The 25,062-nt window shown below is 40.8% G+C and overlaps 1 protein-coding gene across 1 annotated transcript in view; it reads right to left on the reverse strand.

Moving 5' to 3' along the window:
• Window positions 1–25,062, reverse strand: part of RP1 (RP1 axonemal microtubule associated) — a 258,962-nt gene that overhangs the window by 6,955 nt on the left and 226,945 nt on the right. The window contains exons 48-56 of the mRNA XM_054020164.1: window positions 14,344–14,542; window positions 12,721–12,780; window positions 12,228–12,406; window positions 11,005–11,227; window positions 7,156–7,310; window positions 6,936–7,011; window positions 4,023–4,101; window positions 3,528–3,816; window positions 625–703 (exon numbers count right to left, since the gene is read on the reverse strand). Of these exons, the coding sequence (XP_053876139.1) occupies window positions 625–703; window positions 3,528–3,816; window positions 4,023–4,101; window positions 6,936–7,011; window positions 7,156–7,310; window positions 11,005–11,227; window positions 12,228–12,406; window positions 12,721–12,780; window positions 14,344–14,542 (1,339 nt within the window). The remainder of the gene's footprint in view (window positions 1–624; window positions 704–3,527; window positions 3,817–4,022; window positions 4,102–6,935; window positions 7,012–7,155; window positions 7,311–11,004; window positions 11,228–12,227; window positions 12,407–12,720; window positions 12,781–14,343; window positions 14,543–25,062) is intronic.

A 25,062-nucleotide genomic window follows, 5' to 3' on the forward strand; every position in this document is an offset into this window, starting at 1 on the left:
ATTCAAGCTATCGGTTGTTCTCTGATTCCAATTTTATATTTCTAGTGTACTTTTTTTTTTTTTTTACTAGGACTGTTAACTAAAGCAATATAAGTTCAAGACATTATATCTTGCGAGTATTACTTCTTTTGCTTTGTTAACTTTTGGTCTTATGGAATACTAATGTTGCATAGTTAAATATGGCTCTCTCTGGTGCGACACATTGTCTTCAATTCAAACTTCTAAACAAACCAATTTTTACATTTTCTCCCTCTGATTTTTTTAGATAATGCACAAAAATATAAAAATGTTTCAATCTAGTCTTCACTTTTAGGGCTCAATCCTGCAGCATTTAGTAGGAGTTTGGGATGAATAATGACTGCAGGATCAGACCTTGAGAGATGCAGAAGTATGCCAATGTAATAGGTTTATTTTATAAACCATTGGCTAGATCCTCAGCTGGTGTAAATCAGTGTAACTCCATTGTCTTGAATGGAGTCACTGTTGCTACATGGATTTACACCAGCTAAGGGTCAAGCTCTATATCAGTTGTAATGAGTTTACAGGCATTTTCAAATGTCAAGCAGATCCTTAAAATCTATATTCTGCTTACAAACATATTTAAAACATAGAGCGAGTACTTACCAAATCCTTTCCCATCATGGCCAATTTCAATTGAACGCAGTCTTCCTAAACTCTTTGTCTTAATCTTGAATATGTCAGACTTCAAAATTGAAAAAAAGGCAGCTATTAAAATGTAATAAGTCAAAGTCTGGAAAGTAGCACGCTTGCCTAGCTCAGTTTTGAGACCGTTCAAATGTAACCGAATGGAAGAAAACTAGATGGCTGACAATACAAATGCATTACTACTACTAATGTAGGTCTTTTGGTATAGGCTTTGTGTTGCTAGTTTTCCTTCAGTTTAACATGAAAGATGTACTACTCAAGTTATATTTGAATGATTCTTACCCTTTTATTGGTTTTCACACACAAGAGAGATGTTTCTGCTTGGTACATTATGAATTGTCAACCAGATAAAGTAATAATACCTTTTATTATTTTTGGTTTATGATACACAAACATGCCTCTGAGAATATAAAGATAAGTGATTTTTATTCTGTTTACTGTCAAACCTCTCAAATGCTCCACATTTTGGTTCAAAATACGGGTTTGTTTCATATATCATAGGAAGGAGAAACGGCAACTTTTTTCATTAAGGTATTTCTCCGAGAAATCAAAAGGCAACCACGGCACGCATCTTTGGGGAATGCAGTTGGATTGCTCCAAGGTTTTCCATCTATCTGATCCCATGTCCCAGTGGACTATGACAACTGGTGAATGTTACTAAATCTGAAGGCACAAGCAGATTCTTTCTCTCTTTGCTCCTTCTGCCTGCAGCAACAACTTTTCCCACCTCCACTAACCCTCTGCCCATGGAGGATGCTATATGGGTGAAGATCCACCAGAAGACATTGGCAGGCAGCATGGCCAGAGCTACTCAGGACAACTGTAAGTGAAGGAGGTTTGGGATGGTTGGGAGTTCAGCTACAGAGTATGAGATAATGATTTAGGACTCAAGAGTAAAACACCCAGACTAGACTCAGTCATCATCTGTCAAGAGTCATTAAGGAGAAAATCTGAGAAGGGAAGATATTCTATTTCCTGTTTCATAAGAAGCTCCAAGGCGAGGCATGATTAGCATGAAACCAAACAGTTCAAGGTAGCCTGTCCGGTGGACAACTGGATCTATGCTTGTGTGGTATTTGCCGATGTAATGTGTTTTAAAAAAAAGGTGGTGGGGGGAGAGAGGGAATAATATTTTATTCATATATTTGGTCATGATTCAGATACTTTGTGGCTATGACATGATATGGATTTTCAGCTTACTGTAGCCAAGCATCTGACAATGGCCTGGAGTAGAAGCACAACAGACTCTGACTGGAATGCATGCTGTCCTTTTATCTAGTTAAAAGGCTGCACAATATTTGTGGCTGACAGGATTCTTTACAGTGCCAGGTTCCATGACAAATTTGAATGCTGGAATTTAGTAGAGTAGTATACTTCCACCCAGCATGCAAATGCAAGTACTAGTGTTCCAGATTTGCATAGCAGCAACACACACACAAACACTTTGTATTTATGTGATGCCTGTAGTAAAGTGGGTTCATTCAGATGCCACAGCAATGGGCCTAAGTAACAGAAAGGCCCCAGAGGCACTTAGGGCTTGTCTACACTACCAAGGGTGACCAGACGTTCCGATTTTATCGGGACTGTCCCGATATTTCCTTGTTTGTCCCGTGTCCCAACCGACTGGACAAACAAGGAAATGCTCCGGAGCCCAGAAGTGCTCGGGCCCCCCCCACCTCCTCCTCCCCCCATTGGCTCCCTCCCCGAATCCCCGCCTCTTCCCCAGGCTCATCATTCCTCCTCCCTCCATGAGCGCTGGAGGGAGGCCCCGGAGATGCATGGGAAGCGTGGTGCTATCCCGCGGCGGCCCCGTGGCGGAGGCATCGGCAGCCCAGGCCTGTTTGTTCCCCTGCAGGACCCGAGCGGGACGGGGGTCTGGGGCCTGCTGCCCCCACTCCGGGATAGCACCAGCTGGGCAACCAGCCCAGACATGACTGGCCAGGGGCTGGGCCCCCGCAGCAGGCCCAGGCTCGGGGGGTTTGGGCCCGGGCACCAGAGCCGCAGCCACAGCTGCCGAGCTTGGCCATCGGCCGCTTCCTCCCCCTGCGACAGTGGGAGCTGCAGCAGCGGCTGCTCCCGAGTCCCGCTGCCCAGCGGGGGAGAACAGCCACCGCCTGGCCCCACAGGCCGCCCCCCTACTGTCCCTAACGTCCGACTGAGTCCTGCCTGCTTGGGGCCAGGCCAGACTCTCACTCACCCTGGCCCCGTGCTTCCCCTACGTCTCCTGGGCCTCCCTCCAGCGCTTGTGAAGGAAGGGAGTTTTGTTTTTTTTGCCTTGCCCTCTCCCGCCACACCCTCCCCCCCGTGTCCCGATATTTGACTTGGGTGATCTGGTCACCCTAACACTATGCACGGGATCGATCTAAGATACCATGTTTTCACTGCGGTAAGTCGACAGCTGACGCTCTCCTGTTGACTCCACTTGCGCTTCTCATTCTGGTGGACTACCGGAGTTGACGGGAGAGCGCTAGACGTGATAATCGACCCCGCTAAATTGATCACTGCCTGCCGATCTGGTGGGTAGTGTAGACATGCCCTTAGAGTCACTAGAAGTAAGAGATTCTCCACTTCTATTAGAATAGAAATCCTGGAATAGCTACTGTATCACATGATCATTCTGGTGAGGAGATTAAAATGCAGGATTGTGTTTGTTTTGGTGGTTTGATGAGATTTTTTTGGAGACTTTATCAAGGGTTTAAGATATAATTTCTAGTCAAACACTTAAAGATGGCTGGGGTCATGTCTCATTTAGTGACTTGGAAAACAACAGGAGACTGCAGTTCTTTAAAAGTCCTGACCATGAATGACCTGTCCAATCTGGAGACAAACACATCACACAACATAGACTCTGCAGTGCTTACCTTTCCTCTTTCAAAAGGATCTTGATGTTCCAATGGTTTAGTGAGCTGAACTAATTCAGAGGAGTCCTCATCCCCAAATAAAATTACATGCACATTGGCATCAGTTCCTGCTCCCTTCTTGTCACCAGTATACACTTTAATTATGTATTCTACCAGACTTTCCGGGGGGCTTTTTTCCTTATTTAAAGCGTGATCTATTTCATTTTTGAGTTTAACTCCTTCCCTGCTCACAAAAGATACTGGGATCTCTCTCCTTATTTCAGGTTCATGGGCATCCATAGAGAACACTCTGCAAGGCAAAACCATATACAGTAATGTGAAACTGTAGTATATTTTAAGTTAGGAAAACATGAATTTCCATCTGAGTGCTAAAGAGAGAATCTAGCATGAATATTTTTGCTAAATACCCAGCAATTAACATACTATGTAACAAGTCGCTTTTGATCAATTGCCTGATTTATGTTTTTAAGATTAGCTTAAAAGGACCAAGCTTACTCATTCACTTCAAATATGTAGACAGGTTCTTGTTTTAGTGCTTCCTTCAAATGTAAAGTTTTAACATCCAGTTTGCAGTCTACAAACAGAAACAAAATAAAATTAAGATACTCAATTGTACAGCCAGAATTTATGTGGAATCTGGCAATGATATAGTTATAGCATTCTTATTATACTAAAAATATAGCTTCTTAGTCAATCAAAATACAACTTAACTGCCCGCTTAACAAATTTTGCACCATTATAGCTTCCCCTATTGAAATGGTCTAATTGCAGGATTATCATTCTAAACGTCAACTTTCAAGTTTAGGGCAAGATTGTTCTCTGATCCTAGGCAGATTTGCAAAGGCATCAGGCCCTCCCCACCCCCTGGATGGGCCATGCAGGTCTGACTCTGAGCATGACTGGGTGGTGGTGGGAGAGCAGAAGCTGTGTGTGACGTTGTGCAGTCTATATGGTTTTATAAAAACATAATAAGAAGTGAATATAATGTAACTGGAATATGCTTCATGCAAAAGGTCTCTTGTAAGGTATCATTACAAAGCTTATAAACTACTGAGTATGATCATCCTATTTGTATAAATGTACCACTCTTGTATCTAAAACTAGAAATATTAAATATAACTCTGAGGGCCTATTGTAATTATGCAAAGTGTGGGCCTTTAATAGTGGTTTGGAATCTTGATGACTCTCATTAACCAGGACCATTGTCTGCAGATGGCTCTGTTTTACCTGTAAGTCTTCCTGTATACGTGTGTGCTGGCAAGTGGGTAATGAAGTCTTGCAGTGACATGTGATCATGTCACCTGACCTGGAATCCATCTTTAACCTGGTGCTTTTCCAGTTGGGGGGGAGTGTGGAAACCCAGAGGGACAAAGGGTTCCCGCCTTATGCAAAAGATATATAAAGGGGTGGAAGAGAACAAGTAGAGAGAGGAGCCATCATGAAGAACCCCCTAGCTATCACCTGAGCTGGAACAAGAGCTGTACCAGGGGAAAGAATTGTACGCAGGCCTGGAAGGTGTCCAGTCTGGGAAAAAAAACTTACTGAAGCATCTCTGAGGGTGAGATTATCTGTATTCAGTTTGATTAGACATACATTAGGTGGCAGCTCCCAAGGGGGTTTCTGTGAATCAACCCATCACACTGTGTATCTGATACTCTCCCTGCAGGTTGTAGTTGAGGAGTGCTCCCCGTACAACACCTAAGGTATTGGCCAGACAGGAGGAGTGAAATGAGTTGCATCCCAAAAAGGGATGTTGCAACTTCCCACTCAGCACAAAAAGGGAGAAGAGGAAGGATTGAACTCTGAGTCACAATTCCTTCCCAGGGCTCCTGCTGTGACACTGAAGCTACATAATTCCCATTATTCAGGCTGAATTTATTGGCTCTATTTAGCTTTTAATGATTAAAATATATTTTCCTCCCTTTGTCCTAGTTCGGTAAACTAGGAATCCCAACAGCTTTAATGATCTTAATAAGGCCACTAAGCACTTAGTCCAAGGATGATTTTATAAACTTAAAAAGCGACAGAGTCCTATGGCACCTTATGGACTAACAAACGTATTGGAGCATAAGCTTTCGTGGGTGAATACCCACTTCCTCAGACGCATGCGTCACCCACGAAAGCTTATGCTCCAATATGTCTGTTAGTCTATAAGGTGCCACAGGACTCTTTGTTGCTACCCCTCTGTTACTTTATAAACATAGTCCAAAGAAGATGATAAACTTGAGGAACCAATTTGACCACCCTTACTCATGGCAGTTATTACTTTACTTACATGAGTAGTCCCTCTGAAATCAATGATAATACTATAAATCAGTAAGGGTGGCAGAATCTGGTCATACTTAAGCTTGGCACTGCCTCTCTGAAGTGTGTATTACAACACACATTGAACTGAGGAGAGATTTCAAGCCTTTTGTGAAAGATCACAGTGAGTCAATGGCTGTCAGGAATAAAACCGAAGAGTCCCCCCAGTCAGTTTACTGCTTAACTTCTAGACAGTCTGACTCCTTCACAATGAAAAATAAATTATACAGACAATTATGAAAAATAAAGTCTCCTGCTTTACCCCAGAATCTTGCATTGCCAAACAGTATTTTCAGACATGCTTGGAAAAACCTTGTTTCTCTTGTTTTGCCTGCTACCCTTTGGCACAGTTTTAGTGGGCACATTCAGTGATTTAGAACAGTCGGTCATATGGGTGCTCTGAGCTGATCAACAACTTCTATTATTGAGATGGAATGCAAAACTGAAGTGTTGAACCAAAAAGTAGTTCGCTGCATTAGTAATCATTAATAATACCTTGTTCTCACATTGCATCTTTTGGTCAAAATCTCAGTATGTTTTAAAAACATTAAGTCAACCTCACAATTGTCATTAGTACTATATTCCTCCTCTTAAAGGTGAGGCATAGAGAAGATAAAGGCCTGACCGTACTTTCATGGAAGTCAAAACTCCCACTGACTTAATCGGTGCAAGATCATTCTTAAATGATCCACAGTGAGAGTTCAGCAGAGCTGGGAATATAAATAAAAAGTAGTGAATTCTAGCACTAACCATTAGACAGACAGTGCTCCCCTCCCTATCTTTTCATGAGCTATATTTAATATTTTCCTAAATCATTTACTGGGACAACAGAGAATTTGCTTCATTTTCTTTTCTTGGGAAAGGAAATAGTTTACTTCCTTGAGGCAATCAACTATGTGGTCTTTAGTTCCTTGGATTTTAGCTAATCAAGACCTAGATCTTTGCCATGTCAGATTAGAACCTAACAGCCAGAAGAAATCACTATGGACCTGATCTCACAGTGTGAGCACAGTAACCCATTACCTTCAATAGAGTTTTGCCTGTGCAAGGTCTGCAGGACCAGACTCATTGGATATCAGATGTATCTAGCAAAAAGTAACTTACTTGTTTTGCTGCTGATGGAGAGGACAACTTTATGCAGTTCTCCCAGGTCAACAGCATCCATTTGAGCTGTAAATGACTGCAAAAAACATTATCCAATGATACAATCGTAAGACATATTCAATTCACTATATTATAGAGGAAGAAAAGAAACAAAGATTACAAATAGAATATAAATGAATTAACTTAAGGGGAAATTTTCAATAACTTTGAAATGAAATACCTCATTGTCCTCTCCTTGCTGGGGATTCTGCAATGGCCAGCAAAGGATTCTGTCTCCTGTGTCACCATTGATTCCACACACACACACAGTCACAAGTACTACATTCCTCTTGTTCAAAACATTGCTGGAAAACACTGTTACATGATATGTAATCACTGCAAGATCAAAAGGAGAGACATCATGTCACTACCAAAAAACAACTTTCCACAGGTATTTAACATTGCAGCAACATACTGTCTGCTGACATAAGACAATTCAAAAATTGATAGAGATAACAAAAAACTGAAGCAATCAAACTGTTTCCAACCTTTTTCTTAATGTTATTCTGCAACTCCCTTTGGCAAACATTAGCAATTGTCATAAACCCACAAATGAATGGTCTGCAACTTTTGGTTAAAACAATAGACATGTGAGTTTAATTTGCCTTTTCACATGGTTAAGGACAGCACTCACATTCTGGAATGACTAAATAGATCCTTTTTACCTGGGAAATACACAATGGGTAAAAAAAGGTCAATGATATTCAGGCTCCTAAATCACTTAGGTGCTTTTGAAATTTTTACTGCATGTGTTTTGGGACTTGGATATAGTCAGTATGGACAGTGCCTGAGTACATTTTAAACTGTTTGAAGTTTATGGACCAGATTCTCGACTAGTGTAAATTAACAAAGATCCATTAACATCAAAGTGGCTATATCAAGTTACACCAGCTGAGGATCTGGCCCTATCCATTTACATTTTCTTAACAGAACTAAATTATATTAAATTACTGGATATTCAACTCTCTTCAACTTTCAGTCACGCTGTTTGCTGCCGTTCCTGCACTACTAGAGAAGCAGATGTATCTTGTTCTTCCAAAAGGCTTTTGTAGGTTGGTGATAATAGCTCAGATTCATCAACCCCCTTCAGCCTGCTGGCACGGAGTGGCCACCTACATCCTTTGAAAGGCGAATAAGACAAGAGGCTATCCAGGTTCAGGTTGACCAGCAATCATGCTGCTTCCTCTGACAACCTCTATGTCTAGTGAACTGTAAAATGTGCAGGGTTCTCTATATGAATCAAACTTTGCACAGGTCACACCGATCTAGCCTCACACCTGGTATACAGGGGTCGTCTTTAGTGGTGAGGAAGTAGCTCTTGTTCCATGCCTAATGGATAGCAGCATCCCCTCAGAAGAATATATCAGTGGATTTCATAATCCCATTTTATAACATGTATCCCTTTTAACAATAAAACATATAATTTAAACAATTTGAAATACCTGTAATATCTTCAAAATGCGGTTTATCTGATGCTATACTTATGGTTCCAGAACTGCCATTTATCCTCATTAATTATATTATATTCAAAATAGTATTTATTTGATTGCTTAATTAATTGGCAATGTGACAATTAGCCACTATTGGGATTGGTCACTTTGGGTGCAGGAATACCTGTGTACTTCCCCATCTCACCCACAGACCAATGTGGTGGGAGGAGCACAGTTAGGTCTAAAATGGAAAGCAAGAGTTGATGTTAACTATGGAGCTGTCCAACCATAAAATCTGTTATACTGGCAGGAAGGAAGAGAGAGCAAGAGACACAAAGAACATATGCACTAGGGAGGGGAGGAGCATGAGCAGAAAACAGCCTTCCAAGGGGAGCAGTGTGAGCAAAAAACCTAACTGGCTTCAAGACTGAGCTTGACACATTTATGGAGGGAATGGTCTGATGAGACTGCCTACGATGGCATATAGCCGATCTGTGACTGCTAGGAGCAAATATCCCCAATGGCTGGTGATGGGACACTAGATGGGGAGGGCTCTGAGTCACTATAGAAAATTCTTGCCTGGTGTCTAGCTGTTGGGTCTTGCCCACATGCTCAGGGTCCAACTGACTGGCACATTTGGGGTCGGGAAGGAATTTTCCCTTGGGTCAGATTGTCAGAGCTCCTGGGGTTATTTTTGCCTTTCTATGGAGCATGGGTCACTTACAGTTTTAAACTAGTATAAATGGTGGATTCTCTGTAACTTGAAGTCTTTAAATCATGATTTGAAGATACCCGTACCTCAGCCAGAGGTCAGACTAGATGGTCCCTTCTGGCCTTAAAGTTTATGAGTCTATGATTTAAAAATATGACAGAGATGCAGGGCTGTTTTGCACAATAAATTCTGTATAACTTTGTGCATCAAGGATCACTTTGAACTCCACATGTGCTACCTGCTGTGGAGCTGTTTAAAGCACTCTTGGACATAAAAAGGGAAAGACTTGGGGGGAAATGTGCTTCATGCTATACTAGCTCTCTGCTTCACTGTGATTACAAAATATATTTACAAATCCCTCCTTGCAGATTTCTGAGGCATATGCAGAAACAGATAAATACAAACGAGATGCAGTTCTTACCTGGAGAGTTATCAAACAATATGTTCTCAAAAGAGAGTAGTAAATATTATATACACACATAGAATATACTCTGTTTTATATAATAGTAATAATACTACCATTTGTGGCACATCAGAAGAGCTCAAAGTGCTTTACAAAGGAGGTTAGTATCTTTATGTTACAGATGGGGAAACTGAGGCACTGAGTGGTGACATAAGTTGTCCAAGGTCACCCAGCACACCAGAGGCAGAGCTGGGAACAGAACCAAAGTCTCCAAAGTCCCACTCCAGTGCTCTCTACTCATAATTCCACACTGCCTGACTGTGTGTATATATATATGACTGACTGACTGATCTCTAAAACACATAAGTGTGTGTATATTATCCTGAGTGCCTAGATATTTTTAATAACCATTTGGATTCTGTGTATAAAAGGTGAAAATAACTGATCTTATTCTGCATTCCTGCAGAGATCTCTGAGAAGTATGAAGTCTGATTCCAAATTATGGCATTTAAGCGTTTAGTACTAGCCAAAGCATTCAAGAAAAAGAACAGGTGATCATACTGAGATTTCTCACTTAAAGTTAGGCATGTCTGTGAGCACCTTGCTGAATCATGGGCATAAGGGTGAATAAGGTCAATGGAAGGACTAGTATTGAGTTTAATAGGCTTTGGATCGGGTCCTTAGTGAGCGGACTCGGTGTCTACACTTAAATGAATGGATGCTCTTCTGAATAAGAACTAAATACAAACTGATTAATATTAAATAAAAAATTATTTGGCCTGTTTGTTTTGCCAAGGGTATATTTTGATAAATACTAAATCTGAGGAAGAGCTCTGTGTAGCTCAAAAGGTTGTATCTTCTACCAATAGAAGTTAGTTCAATAAAAGATACTACGTCACCTACCTTGTGTCTCTGGGACCAACATGGCTACAACAACACTGCAAACATTTGATTTTGTGTCATTTGGGACTGTACAGGTACTTACTATCTCACTTGTAAAAATATTAAAGGGTGAAAAGACTGTTTCAGATTAAAAGATCCCTTCTGCTTTGCTAAAACAAAGATGGTGCCCATAAGACAAATTTTGAGCTAATTTTAACAAACATAATTATTTGGACTGTACAAACATAAGAAAAATAAAATCACTTGTTAGAAGGTGAGCTATAATAAGTAGTGTTGTTAGCACCACCAGCAGCAGAACAAACAGAGTAGAAACAAAGAAAGGAACATTTCCTAATGCTGTTCTATATGACTCATAATGTTCATAGGCAATACATAAAAATATATTTCCACTGCACACTTTATGGTACAGAAATTAGGAGAAGTGAATAACGTTTTCCCTAATAGATATATTTTGAATTCTGATCTAGATTTTATTAAATGAAGACAATAAAATATCCTGCTTTTATAAAGATTTCAGCTGTATTATTAGAACTTGTTAACCTTCTGGACCATTCTACCTCTTTAATATAGATTTATACCTACCAGAAAGTGCTGCTTTTAATGGCCACTCTACAGGGAGCTCAATCCATCTGTCTCCATTAAGAGAAGAAGAAAGTGTTTTATTTATGGAGAGACTAAAGGTATCCAGGGTTGCTGTGTTCTGCATTTTAAAGTGATGAAGAGACAACTGGGATGTGTTATTTCCCAAACTCTGAAGCCCAAATCTCACTTTATAAAGCATCCCTAAGTCAGATGGGAAATGTACCTAGGAAGTAACAAAACAAAAAGTTAACATCCAGAATGATTAAAAAAAAAAAAGAGTGGGATTTTCAAAAGTGCTCAGCAGTGGCTTAATTCTGCTCCCACTGAAGTCAATGGCAAAACCCCCATTAAGTTCTAAGGCAGCAGAGATCAGACAACAGCGAGAGCTTTCTGAAATCCCATATTTATCCTTTAGCGGTAGGGTGACCATACATCCTGTTTTGGCCAGGACAGACTCTTTTTTAAGCCCTGTCCTGACTTTTTTGGCAAAGTGGACAAATGCCCACTTTTGTCAGAAAAGTGGGGTGCAGTGCAGAAGAACATGTGGTGGGGAGAGGGGCGAGCGAAGATGCCAGCCCCATGGAGGGGGGAGGTTGGGTTGGAGGCGGGAGGAGGAAGGGTTCCAGTGCATGTGGGACCAGCAGGGTTAGAGTGACCAGTGACAGCCTAAAGCAGGGGGCCAGCAGGGTTAGAGTGACCAGTGGCAGTTGCGGGGCACCTTTGGTGAGCAGCTGGGGCCAGCCGCATGAGGTGGCCCTAGGGCAAGCACCTGGGGCCAGCCCCATGGGAGTGGGGGGCTTGGGGCTGGCACAGCATGGTGTCCCATTTTCCCTTTGGGAAATATGGTCACTCTATTTAGTGGTGTTCCTTATATGCTAATAAGAAATCAGTCCAGACTCAAATTCAAATTACATACTGTACTGTCTATTAAATGTAAATGTTTAATGTTAATACAAATTGCTTGGATAGGCGTAATTAATTCTGAGTAATTGTTGACAAAGAATATGCTTTATAATCATGAGCTCTGAGAGTATAAAAGAAAAAGAAACACAAATTAATTATGGTATTCAAGTTAAAGGTCCAATTCTGCTCTTCTTGAATACCCAAAGGAATGCCAAATTGTTAAGAAGGTGGGATATTACACTCCCTATTTGCTGATCTCTATATAAAAGCAATTTCAGAAGAGATGCTAAAAAGGTAGGGAAATGTATATATATTTTTACATCAGATGTTACTTGATCCTCAGCTTGACGGCGCAATTTGTTTGCCATGGTAATTGGGTTTGACTTGCCATTGCTTCCATAAAAAAACATGACCAAGTTAGAAATATTCTTCACTGACTTTTCAAATTCTTCTGTTGTTTCTTCACGGAGTTTTGTGAAATAAATTCTCCATGTGCCTTCTGAACAAATGAAATAAGGAATGTGATGAAGAAAAGACAGATTATAAATATGTTTTTCCTTTTATATGTTCACCAAGATAACCAAAATAAAATTTATAACAGGTTCATTTATTTTCATTTTAATTGGGTATCAAAATTATTTAGCTGTACTTTGAACAACTAATAGGCAGGTATATTTTTTATTTCTTAATATTACACAGAAGATAACATTGCCAGTACTGGTAAACATAATTATAAGTTTGTGATGAAAAATCTCCCATATAATCATTTTTAAACTGGTGAATACAATATTAGGTCTAGGGCATCCGATCTACCTGATTTCATTTTCTGTTTTTTTAACGGCAAGACAGCTGTGTTCCTCCTCTCCTGAATTTCTATTTGAAAGAAGATTGAAAACCAAATTAATGCTTTTGTAAAACAGTGTCTAAATTATAATAAATGTCCGTATTCATCTATGGTGAAGCAGTTGACTGAGCACTGTATCAGTTAGATTAAAGATTTGACTAGGAAGAGTACAATGAGATTTTCTACTTCAGCTTCTTTTATATACTGTTTTGTATAATGAACTGGGCCAAAAACAAACACAATATTATGAAATGGTTGTGATCCAGATAAAATATTTTTTTCATTTTAAAATCATTTATACTTTGTTTATACAAATTCTGCTACCAGTGATTTGGGTGTGTCTGCACAGATCAGATATTTTTAAGTTGATCTAACAGACTAATTCTGCTCCCACTGATATCAACTCTCATTAAGACCAGTAGGAATGGATTGGACCATAAGTCATAATTAGAGATAGAGGCCTGAACCAAAGCTCACTGAAGTCAATGGAAAGCCTCCTACTGACGTCAATAGACTTTGGATCAGGCCATAATTGCATAAAATATTTTCTTCTATGAAGCCAAGGAAAGACATTTGTGATCCTATAGAAGTTCAACAATATCCATTCTTTGACTCCATTTATAACATTATGCAATCTTGAAGATACTAATTTATTCCTTATATATTTTGCCAAGAGTGTTTCAATTTTTTTTCAGAGCAAAGTTCAAGCAGCTCACATATTATTGGCTTTTATAAAGATAACATTTTGTTTCCTTTTATTTCCAAAATCGGAAGGCTGGAGGATTAGGGATAATGAAACAAAGGAAATATATTGTAACGGTACTCTGTTTGGCTACAACAAATTAATTATAGCCTTTGGGCCAAATTCTGCTATGGCCAATGCAGCTGTGGAGAGTAGTCACGCCCTGTTGTGGCTTCTGCTACAGTACTACTGTCAGCGAGGACAAGATATTTCATTGTAGACTAAGGGACCATTTATGGAGTGTACTTCGCTGCTTTTCTGAACAGGAGCATAATATGACTGAACTTGCCTCTGGTTCAGAGATTGCTGTTGACTGCAGCATACATGCTGGCTAGACACACCTCCAACATATCATATTCTATATCATGAGAATGTGCTGTATGTTAGACAGCCATCTTGAATATTATGGAGACATTCTCCTCTACTACTTGAATGCAGTGGGGCAAACTATCTAAACCTATCCTTCTTGCTTGGCAAAACAGCAGAGGGCAGGATTTAAACATCATGGGAATGTAGGCAGCCACCTTTAAAAACATTATCCTGTCATAAGGGACAAAATAGAACTGGTACTTGGGGAGACAGCAAGTTACATAGAGCGGTCCAGATTTTGTTCTCATTTGCCTCAATATAAATCTGGACTAACAGAGGAGAAATTAGCACGCTGTAAAATACTGGATTATCAAACAGTACTAAAACTGAACAGTTTCAGAGATTGTAGTTCCTCCTTAATTACAATGAGATACTAAAGTATCTGATACTATAACTTGTTATGGAAACAGAAAATGTAGCTGCATTTGGCAGCTTTGAATTAGTTTCTTAGTAAATAATATATTTCTAAAATAATATTTACCTGTAGCTTTTAGAGTTACTGAGGCAGATTTTTTCCCATCTTTTAGCCATGTTTGAGCCATAAACAGTGTCTTTGTCCCAGCAAATGTTGGCTCGTGCACAATAATCTTCTCCAGCTGCCAGGCAGAGCCTTTTCCTTTATCTACAACCAGCTCCTGAAGAGACCCAACATCTACTGCTTCCACCCGGAAAACATCCACCTGAAATACACAAAGTCAACAAATAAATGAGTATGGAACCAGAACCACCAATGTGAAATACAGTGAAACAGAACAGTGAGCCAAGTGAAAATCAGAGGAGACCGAGGCACAGCATTTTCAGGATAATTCAGTAAAATACAAACAGAATCCGAGATGACAGGGCTTAAAAAAGCCAAACTCAGGCAAGGAGCAAGAGCCTCACATGTATTTTCTCTAATCTACTGCTAAAATACCTCCGCTTTTCCAGGCACATCATTCGGATGCCTAATATCCCTTACGGGTAAGATTTTCTCCTCAAACCTCTAACAATGTTTTCTAGAGGTGCAATTTAAAAAAAAATGTCTAGCTGTGAGCAAAACACACCCCAAGATTCACACTGTGGAGAAGAAAAGGTAGGGCTGGGGGATAGGAGTAGTGGAAATAAAGGCCTTTGGGATGGGATTATCTTTCCCAGATAGGAAAGTTTATTCAGCTTGTAGTAACTGGAATTCTTTGAGATGTATTGCTCCTATCTGTGGGGCACTATTAGGTTGTGCATAGGCTCCATGCGACCAGGATTGAAGAATTTTTCTTAGTAGTGTGCATTTGGTCCACATATGCACCCCCACTCTCCTCGTGCTCACATCAAGGGTGTAAAGGGGGCTGCCAGACCTCCACCATTTCAGTTTCTTTTTCTCCACTAGGCCACACTAAAGAAACGGAGGCAGTGGGAAAGGAGGATGGGTAGTGCACTAGACATAGGAATAATACATCTCAAACAACTTTACTTACTACAAAAAGTGCAACCTTTCCTTCTTCTTCAAGTGCTCATCCCCATGTGTAGTGCACTTCAAATGATTCACAAGCAGCGTCCATCCTGAGAAGGGGGGATGCCTGGAATTCTATATCACTACAGATTGCAGAACTGCCCTGCCCAGGGAGGCATAAAAGGCATCTGCATGTACCAGTGCATAGCATCTGGTGAAGGTGTGCACAAAGCCTCAGGTTGCTGCTCTGCAGAGGTTAACAATAGGTACATCCTTAAAGGAGGCTCCTGAGGCTGCCTGGGCTCTCATTGAGTGTGCCCTCACATTACTCCACCAGGGTCATTGTTCAGCTTGTAGCAGAGAACTATGCAGCCCGAGATTCACTGATAGAATCTGGGAGGAAATGGCCTCTCCCTTCATCCTCTCGGTGAATGAGATGAGTGTGTGTCACTTCTGAAATTACTTTGTTCTTTGTAGGAAGAAGGCAAGGGCCCTATGCATATCCAAGCAGTGGCACATCACCTCCTCCCTCTGAGCCTGTGGTTTCGGATAGAACACAGGTAAGTGGGTGCTTTAGTTGAGGTGCAAGTCTGACACCACATTAAGTATGAACTTTGGGTGCAGCCTCATGGATGCTTTATCCTTGTGGAAGATCCTGGGAGGCAGGGAATCTGCCATGAGCAACCCTAGCTCCTCTATCCTTCTGGCCAATATGATTGCAACCAGGAATGCCTTCATAGAAAATTGCTGCAGTGAGCAGTTCAAACAGCCTCCCCACACCTCCATCAGAGTTGACAAAATCAAGTCCCAGGCAGGTGTAGGCTTCACCACTGGAAGGAAGACTCTAACTAGTCCCTTCAGGAACCAGAATGTGACTGGATGTGAGAACATAGAGTAGGTGCCTACCAGCAAATGAAATGCACTGACAGACATCAGGGGAACCCAGAGGGAGCTGAGAGGCAGCCCCTCTCACTTCAGGGATAATAGGTCATCCAGCTTGTTTGGCACCCCAACCATAAAAGGGGGAATTCCCCATTGATCACACCAGATCTCAAATCTCTTCCACTTTGCAAAGTAGCACCTTCTGGTAGAGTCCATCCTGCTACTGTTCAGTACGCCCAGGGCCGATGGTGGGGGGGGAAGCTGATATAAATTACTGGGACCCTGCGGTCCAGAAGGGGGCCTGGCTTCCCCCCCCCCTCATCACCTTACCGGGGCCCGGCGGTCTGGAAGGGGGTCTGGGGCCTGGCTTCCCCCCCACTCTCGTCGGCCCTGTTTAGCCGGTCTGCCCTTGCTGGGGAGCCCGAAAAATTTTTTCCACCGGGCCTGAACCCGCTCTCGGTGGCCCTGAGTACGCCCTATACATCTGCTGAGCTGGCCATCTCTAGGTTTAACATTCATCCAAATATCATGATCTCAGGTGCACTGTGGACGGATTGCTGTGGTGAATCTGCAACTCATCCTGAGTCAAGAGATCTCATACCAGGGAAGACAAAGAGGAATTTAGGCTGACAGTTGTAACAATGTGGAGTACCAGAACTGATGGGCCCAATCTGGTGTTGAGAAAATCACCTGCACTTTGTCTTTTCTGACTGTCCTTAATACCCTTGATAACAAAGGGATCAGGAGAAATGTCTAGCTTTGGCTTCTGACCATCATTGAGGAAAGCATCACCCAGAGATCCTGGCTGCAATCCTCTTTGGAGCAGAACTTGCGCTTTTTGTTCACATCGGACAAAAACAAATCTGTGGTTGGGTGACCCACACACCCAAAATTTTCATGTAGAGTTGGGCCATGCCTCTCCCTTTCATGCTCTCTGGAGAAGTGTCTGCTGAGGGAGTCCATCTTGGTGTTCTGATCCCCTGGCAGATGGATGGTGGTCAGGATAATTTGCAAAGGTATGTACCAGTTCCAGAGGGCAATGATCTCTGTGCAGAGCTGTGAGGAAATGTGCCCATCCTTCCTTATTGATGCATTAAAGACCACTGTCATGTTGTCTTATAACACCTGGATTGAATAGCCTTGAATGCAAGGGAAAAATTGTTCTTAGGCCACACTGACTGCACTCAACTCCAACATGTTGATATGGAGTATTGACTCATGAGGGGACCATGTCCCTTGGGCCACCTGCCCCCTCCATGTGGGCCCCCCAACCAAGTCCAAGGCTGGTCCTTCCCAGTACCAGATAGTCCCGATCTGGAGTGTGAGGTCCTCCCCTACTGGATATGAGATGGGAACTTCTGCCTCTTCTTGGAGGATGTAGACAAGGAACTTTTCTTCTAGTCTCTTCCCCATCTGCCCTGACTCTGCTGATCTGAGTTTCTTGGAGCTGATGGGAAAGGATGAGGGGTGCAGAGGCCCTGAAACCAGCTGGAGGCACACTTGAAGGCACACTCCCACTTCATTCAGGCTGATGAACTGGGGGGGTTCCCTCGTCAGAGTCCAGCCCCACTCTCATGAACTTCTCCATGAGGAATCTTCTGAGCCAAAACTCTCTCAACTGCTTGGTCCTCCTCACGAATGATCTGCTGATATTGCACATGGAAGGGACATAGTCTTACCCAGGAAGTACAAATAGGTCTCATGATCATCGGTTACCATGAAGGGCTTCTGACAGTCCACACAGTCTGTGAAGCCAGGGATCATTGGCATGCTCTTCTTGCTGCTAGTGGAGAACACAGGGCAAGAGGGATGGGGACTGCTCTCCTACCCAAGGGGGGTAGGGGAAAAATGAGGACCCAAACCCTAACAATCTGTCCCAATAAGTTAGACCAAAGTAACTACAACTAACTACATTTTTAACTATTTACAGAGAAAGGGCAAAGAAGCTACTACAGATACTGAGTGTCTGTTCCAGACCACGAGAGGTGAGAAGGAACTGAAATGGTGGTGGTCCAGCAGCCCTCCTATAAATCCTTGGTGTGGAGCACAAGGAGAGCAGTGGCCCATGGGTGGACAAAATGGTCACTGCTAAGAAAAATTCTCTGATCCTGGGCAAATGGATCGCAGGCACAACCTGAAGTGCACTACACACAGAGACAAGCACTTGAAGAAGAATAAATGTACCAAACAGCCACACTTAGAGACTTTCTCTACAGAAACTGTGCAAGAGGAGTGGGAGTTGGTGAGCTCATCATCACTGGATGATGGTTTCTTGGCCAACATATATTCTGTTATGTTGATTCTGAGGGAGTTATTTATAAACTATAGTCAAATGAACCTTGGTATCCCCTACTATGCATTGTTAATGAAGAGAGGCATATAACAAATTTCATTTGGCAACTGACTCACTTCCCTCATTACTTTCAAACCTTTGTTTATGGGACTGAATTTATAAAATATATGTTGAAAAATATGGCCCTGATCTTAGAAACACTTATGCACATGCTTAACAGTGAGCATATGTATAGTCCCATTGAAATTACATGCAGAAGTGTTTGCAGGATCAGGGGCTGCAATTTAAAGGAAAAAGCCTTCAATATGCTGAAGAACTCAGCAACTCTTCCATTATTGTTTCAGGGAAATATAAACTAATGATTTATGCCATTCATTTCCAAATCACCATTTTTTTCTGAAAAGATTTATATCTTTAGGCTGCCTCAGTCAACCTGTCTGAATACACTGAAGTTCATTTTGGGTTAGTCATCATATTCCATAATTTCTCTATCCCCTTGTGGTCAGGCATGGCCACTCTGTAATGTTCCCCACTGGCTGAGCGCAGCACTTCCAGAGCTCCCTGCCTCAGTTTCCTTTCCCAAGGTGGGTCTTGTGGAGGAAAAATAGTCTAAGGCCTAAACTTTGGTCAAGTGAACTGTATGTAGGGTCAGGTGAACTGTATGTGTGGCCTGGAGGAAGGAGAAAAGGGGGGGGGAGGTAAAAGGAGAAGAGTAGACAGAAATCATAAAAGCAGAAGTAACTGTAGAAATTATAATAGTAGAATTAACCTTTGTAACAGTTTGTAATGAATAGCTGTCAGGTAACAGAGCAAGAAACTGCAAAGGGCAAAACTAAGAAAAACAGGAAAACTTGTTTTGCTTTATTCCTTATAAGGATGTAAAACTTTAAGGAAGTATATGTAGTTTTTGTGGTTTTATCCTATATAATCTCTCACATTTTATCTGTCAGGGGGGTTTGGCTGCCTTGGCTGACTCCCCCATGCATGCATGTTTGATTGATCAATAAAGGAGCCTCAGGCTGTCTGATCCAAAATCAACAGTGTGGACAATTTTCCACAACGGTCTCCACATACTCAATTGTGTGTGGTGTTTGCTCGAGATGTGGCATAGACTTCCAGACAAGTCATAGACGAACTTAATTCCTTCCAGAGTAGCAAAAAGTCCCCCCCAAAGTCCCAAGAAACAAAAAAGATTCTTTGGGGACTTCTCTTCAGCCTGTCACCTGGGCCCTGTTCCCAGCCCCTTTCTGGACTAACTGTGCTAGTCTTCCTGGCTCTGGGATAGAGCGGCATCCCTGAGACTAGTTCCACTGGAGTACTGTTTTCAGCCCCTCCTGAGCTATGTTCCTTACCTCCTTCCCTGCCCCAGTATAAAACAGGGGGCTCACAAAGCTGGTTTTCTTGGAGTATCCTTCCCCCTGCAGGCACTGGCTCAGGACTTTCCACAGGAGCCTACTCACTGCCCACTCCCAGACTGACCTCACACCACTTATTTATAAGGGCCAAGTGTCCATTAAACTCCCTCCCAGATCCCTTAGTCCTGCCCCTCCAGCTGGTAAGCAGCTAATTAATTATGGCAGAGGTGTGGGTGGCCCCATCTCTCCTTAAATGGGCCCGTCACCATGTGACATCCCTGTAATCCCGATGCACTTGTCTTAAAATATTCCGAATCTCAGGAATCCAGGGATGGTTAGATCAGCAAGAGATTCAGACACTTAATAAACTTTGGGTTGTGCAATTAATATCTAGAGCTGTGAGAGCTGGAGTAAACTCACATCATAGACAAGAGCACATTTTACCTTTAGATGTACTTTTGAAAGCTTGAGTGACAAAATGAGCTAAGTATAGTAAAAAAAAATGAATTAAAAGTGAGAACAAAATGGCCAGCAACTATCGTTACTAGAGGTGAATATGAACACCTTGCTAGAGACAAGGTGGTTGACTAGGTAATATTTTTTACTGGACCAACTTCTGTTAGTGACAGAGACAAACTTTTGAGCTCCTCAGAGCTCTTCTTCGGGTCTTGGCAATTAGCTTGAAAGCTTGTCTTTTGCCTCCATGGAAGCTGGTCTAACAAAAGATATTACCTCACCCACTTTGTCCCCCTTATATCCCGAGTCCAACTCAGCTACAACAACACTGCAAACAACAATATGCTGGAGACAATTTTATCCGGCAGATTTAATCCAGTTTTTTGTTCACAGACTGACCATGATTGACATTAAAGGACATTTTAAAGAATTAAGTCACTATCCACAATTGTTCAGCAAATGTTTTATGTGGATTCATTTAGTCTAAGATTGCTCATGTGTTGTTCACTGAGACTGTCCCTTTGGATACTCAACATTTAATTGTGAGACTCATCTCCTATGCCACATGGTGGTGTTTCTGTTCCTTAACTTAGGAACAGGAAAAAGGATGGGCTGACTTATTGGAGTTTTGATTCTTTCATGAAGAAAGTGAGGGACAAAGAGCACGCAGGAGATAGGGAATTTTAGGAATTTTTAAACTTTATCTTTTACTTTTCCACCAGAAAAAAGTGCACCGTAGTTAACTACATAATTAGAACTCAGACCTGAATGGAGAAAAGTCATGTTAACCACTGAAAACTAGACATTGTCTATGGAGCAGAATGTACATTCATTTTTATCAGCATATTCACACCATGTAATTGTGCGTACATGAATAATTCCACTTAACATCAAAAATTAATTGAAAATTTGGAGAAATGAAGTCTTAACTGAAGGTTGAGCAGCCCTGAATTAAGGTATGATAGCTAACTGTATACATCCTCTAAACAGCTCCTCCAGCAAAACCAGGAAAGACCAGAATTGAAAGTCCTGATACTGCTCAGATAAAAAAAAAGTAGGCAGTGAAGAAAAGAACTCCTTCAAAAACAAGGAAGCAACCAACCAATCATTTCAGACCTTCTTTTATCCATTGTAAACAAGCAAAAGAGAATGCAAGCCCAATTTTTGTGAAATCCTTTGCAGATCACCTTTAAGTGCTGCTGTGCTGGTCTAGGATTCAAGTTTTAAACTTTGTAACCTGAGTTAACTTCACCCAGCACTCCTCAATGTCAGCACTGGAAGCTTTATTGCTGTTTGTAGTAGTAGCAATAGCTGTTGCAACAGCAGCAACAGCTTTTGACTAAATAGTCTCAGTGTAATGTTTACCTTTATAAATGCCAATCATTTCATATTCTCAGTAGTTCAGACTTGATGGTTGGTTAGTGACAATATTCCCAGCAGAACTGAAAGTGGCAAGTCAAGGCACACCATATGCTTAATTTCAAAAATGTGCATGCACAGTGATTTCCCATCTTCTTAATGTTATTCATTTAAATAGGCTTTCACTAAAGAAGAAGCTGGGAGCATCTAGAGGAGGAATGTTTTCTGTTGAGATTTGCAAATCCATTGATTGGAGGCCTGATTATTCTGATTTCACTTGTTCAATCTTGAGGAGCTTCACTGAAGTCAGAGTTTTACTAGTTTGAGACACATCAAAATCAGGCCTTTACATTCTGAATCTCAGTGATTGTGAAATACTTGTACAAGCAGGAAACACACAAGAAGGATTTGTTCTTGCTAATCCCTCACTTTTCAGGTTCTCACTGATTTGTACACTTTTTTCTTGTAGGATCTGATTTTTATTCACCTCCAGAATATCCAGACATTATCTTTCCCAAAGTTCACATATGTGTGTAACTCAGGGTTGTTTTGGGTTCAACTTTCATCCAAAATTACCTTAAAATATTTCTCTCTCAGTATACAAAAAGATCAAAACCCTTTTAAGAGAAAATGAGTGTGTAATTTGAGGCCTCTGCATCCCTATAATTATCACAGTTCATCTGTCTGCAACAAAATTAGAGAAAAAAAGAGAATCCTGAACCCTTTGCTTAATTAAACAAGATTTTTCTCATGATAAAAACAACAATAATCTTTCAGAAGGAATAGTGGCACATAACAATAAATGGCAATAATTGCAATCCAACTAAGTTATAAAAGCATTTGGCCCAGGATTTAAGTAAAATAAATTTACTATAATGAACAACTACTACAGAGACCAATATCTTTAATGCCATAATTAATTCCAGCATTTTGCCTTTCATACCTACAGATTATGTTATACAAAAGAGAAAAGAACATAACTGAAAGAAAATAGAATACAGGTGTCAAAAAGAGTATGAAGGTCAGGTTCAAATGAATACAGTCCCCCTACAAAGTCATTCAGTTTGTGCCTGAATCTGCAAGCCTAGGAGACTGTATATGACCTCCCCCTTCATCTGTCTCAAAATCTAGTGCCAGGCAAACTATGGAGTTTGAGTTCTCCAGGAGCTGAAAAGAACTAGTAATAAAATATATCAGAAATGGTATGTGTGTTTGTGGAGAGAGTAGTAGAGGAAGGTTTCTGATTAAACAAGAACATGCAGCAGGTCCCAATCAGGGCCATGAGGAGGAGACATTTTTATTGCTCAGGAGACTGACATTATTAACTACAGCTGGCTGGAACCTGAAATTTTCATTCCACAGAAAACTCTGAAATTTAAAAAAAAAAAAATGTTGTTCCAAAACAGAATGAAAATGGGAACATTCGGAATTTCCCACAGAACAGGAATTCCAACATTTCGTTGACATGACATTTCATTTTGACTTTTTCAAAATGTTCTCAACGCTTTCTCAAGCTGCTCAGAGCCTGAGTAGCCTGCCACACAGCTGGAGACTTCCAGGCTGCTGAGGAGCTAGGGACCCTGAAGCCCTGGGAGACCAGGGCGCCAAGGAATCATGAGCCTGAAAGATTGGGAGCTGGGGCTTTCAGGGCCTCCATGCTGGCATAAAGCCAGACAGTTGTTGAATTTGCTTGGCAGGCAAGTTTCCATCAGAAACATGCTTGTTTCCATTAGAATTTAGTCAAAATTGATACATGCCTGCAGAATGTTTCGAGCTAACAAATCATCATTTTCCAATGAAAAAACATTCCTTAACTCATTCTTAACATCATATAGCATTGGAACATGAGCAGTAAGCATCTTACTACAATTTGTGGTTCAAGAAATTCTTTAAATTACCTATACACCAATTCTAGGCATCTGGGTAACAAACAAGAAGAATTGGAATTTCTCATTTATGAGCACAAATTTGTTCTAGTTGGTATTACTGAAACCTGGTGGGAAAATTCACATGACTGGGATGTTAAAATCCCTTGTAGGAAGGACAGAGTGGGTAAAAGGGGAGTGAGAGTGACACTCTATGTCAAAAATGGCAGAAACAAATGATCTTGAATGCTTATGGATTAATGTCCTAACAGATAAAGCACAGGATAGGGTTCTAGAAGGTGTCTGCTATAGACCATCAAATCACATGAGAGAACAGGAGGACAAGCACCAATTTATAATGTGTAGGGAAAAAAAGTTCATGGGAGACTTCAATTTGAGTGACATAACGGTAGGTCTCAAGATGCTGGTATTAAAACATCCTGGGAATTTCTAAAATTTAACTATGAAAATCACCTAACTCAAGAAGTGTTGCATCTAACATGGGGGAATTCTATATTGGACCTTATCTTGATCATAGAACTAAACATTAGTGGTTGTTTAGGTGTTAGTAATCAGGACTTGATTACATTTATTATGTGAGAACACAATAAAGTACAAACCAATAATAGCTATACTTGGTGTATTATGAAGGCCAATTTCACAATGCTGAAAACAATTGGGAGAAAGAATTTAAATCGAAAAATGTGAATGATAATTGAGAACTATTTAAGAACATTCTACTAGATGCCCCAAAAGCCACAATAAAAAAAAGGAGGGATACACTGCTTAAAAGACCAGCCTGACTTAGAAGGGCAGTGAAATCAGTTATAATAATACTATTACATATATTTAACAAATGGAAAAAAGAGGAAGTTGATATCAATTAGAAGATAGGAATAAATTAGAAGCTAGAAACTGTAAAGAATTGATAAAGGAAGCAAAAGGACACAAGGAGAAACATGTGGCCAGAATAATATAAAGGGTTTTTAAAGTATGTTGGGAACACAAGGAATACTAACAACAGTATTGGTCCATAACAAAACAGAAATTGTAGAATTGTCGATAATAGTTCAGAAAAGACAAAAGTGTTCAATAAATATTTCTGTTCTGTTTTTGGGAAAAAACAGATGGTGCCATCAGATCATTTTGATGGAAGACTTTCCATTTCAACAGTAACTCAGGAGGATATTAAACAGCAGCTACTAAAATTAGACTTTTTAAAATCAGGAGATATGGATAACTTGCATCCAAAAGTTTTAAAAGGTGTTTTCTGCGCCATTAATGTTGATTTTTTTCCATTATGTCTTGTAATTGGGAAAGTTCCAGAAAACTGGAGGAAATCTAATGTGGTGCTAATATTTTAAAAAGTTATAAATATAAAATTATTACTGATAAAATTTGCAGATTACACAAAGATTGGAGAGCGGTAAATAATTAAGAGGATAGATCATGGGTATCAAGACTTCTGGATTGCTTGGTAAACAGGACACAAGCAAACAATATGTTTTTCAGCATGGTCAAATGTAAAGTCAACCATCTAGCAACAAAGAATTTGGGCCATATT

The sequence above is a fragment of the Malaclemys terrapin genome, chromosome 2, assembly GCF_027887155.1.
Source record: "Malaclemys terrapin pileata isolate rMalTer1 chromosome 2, rMalTer1.hap1, whole genome shotgun sequence".
Taxonomy (NCBI): Eukaryota; Metazoa; Chordata; order Testudines; family Emydidae; genus Malaclemys; species Malaclemys terrapin.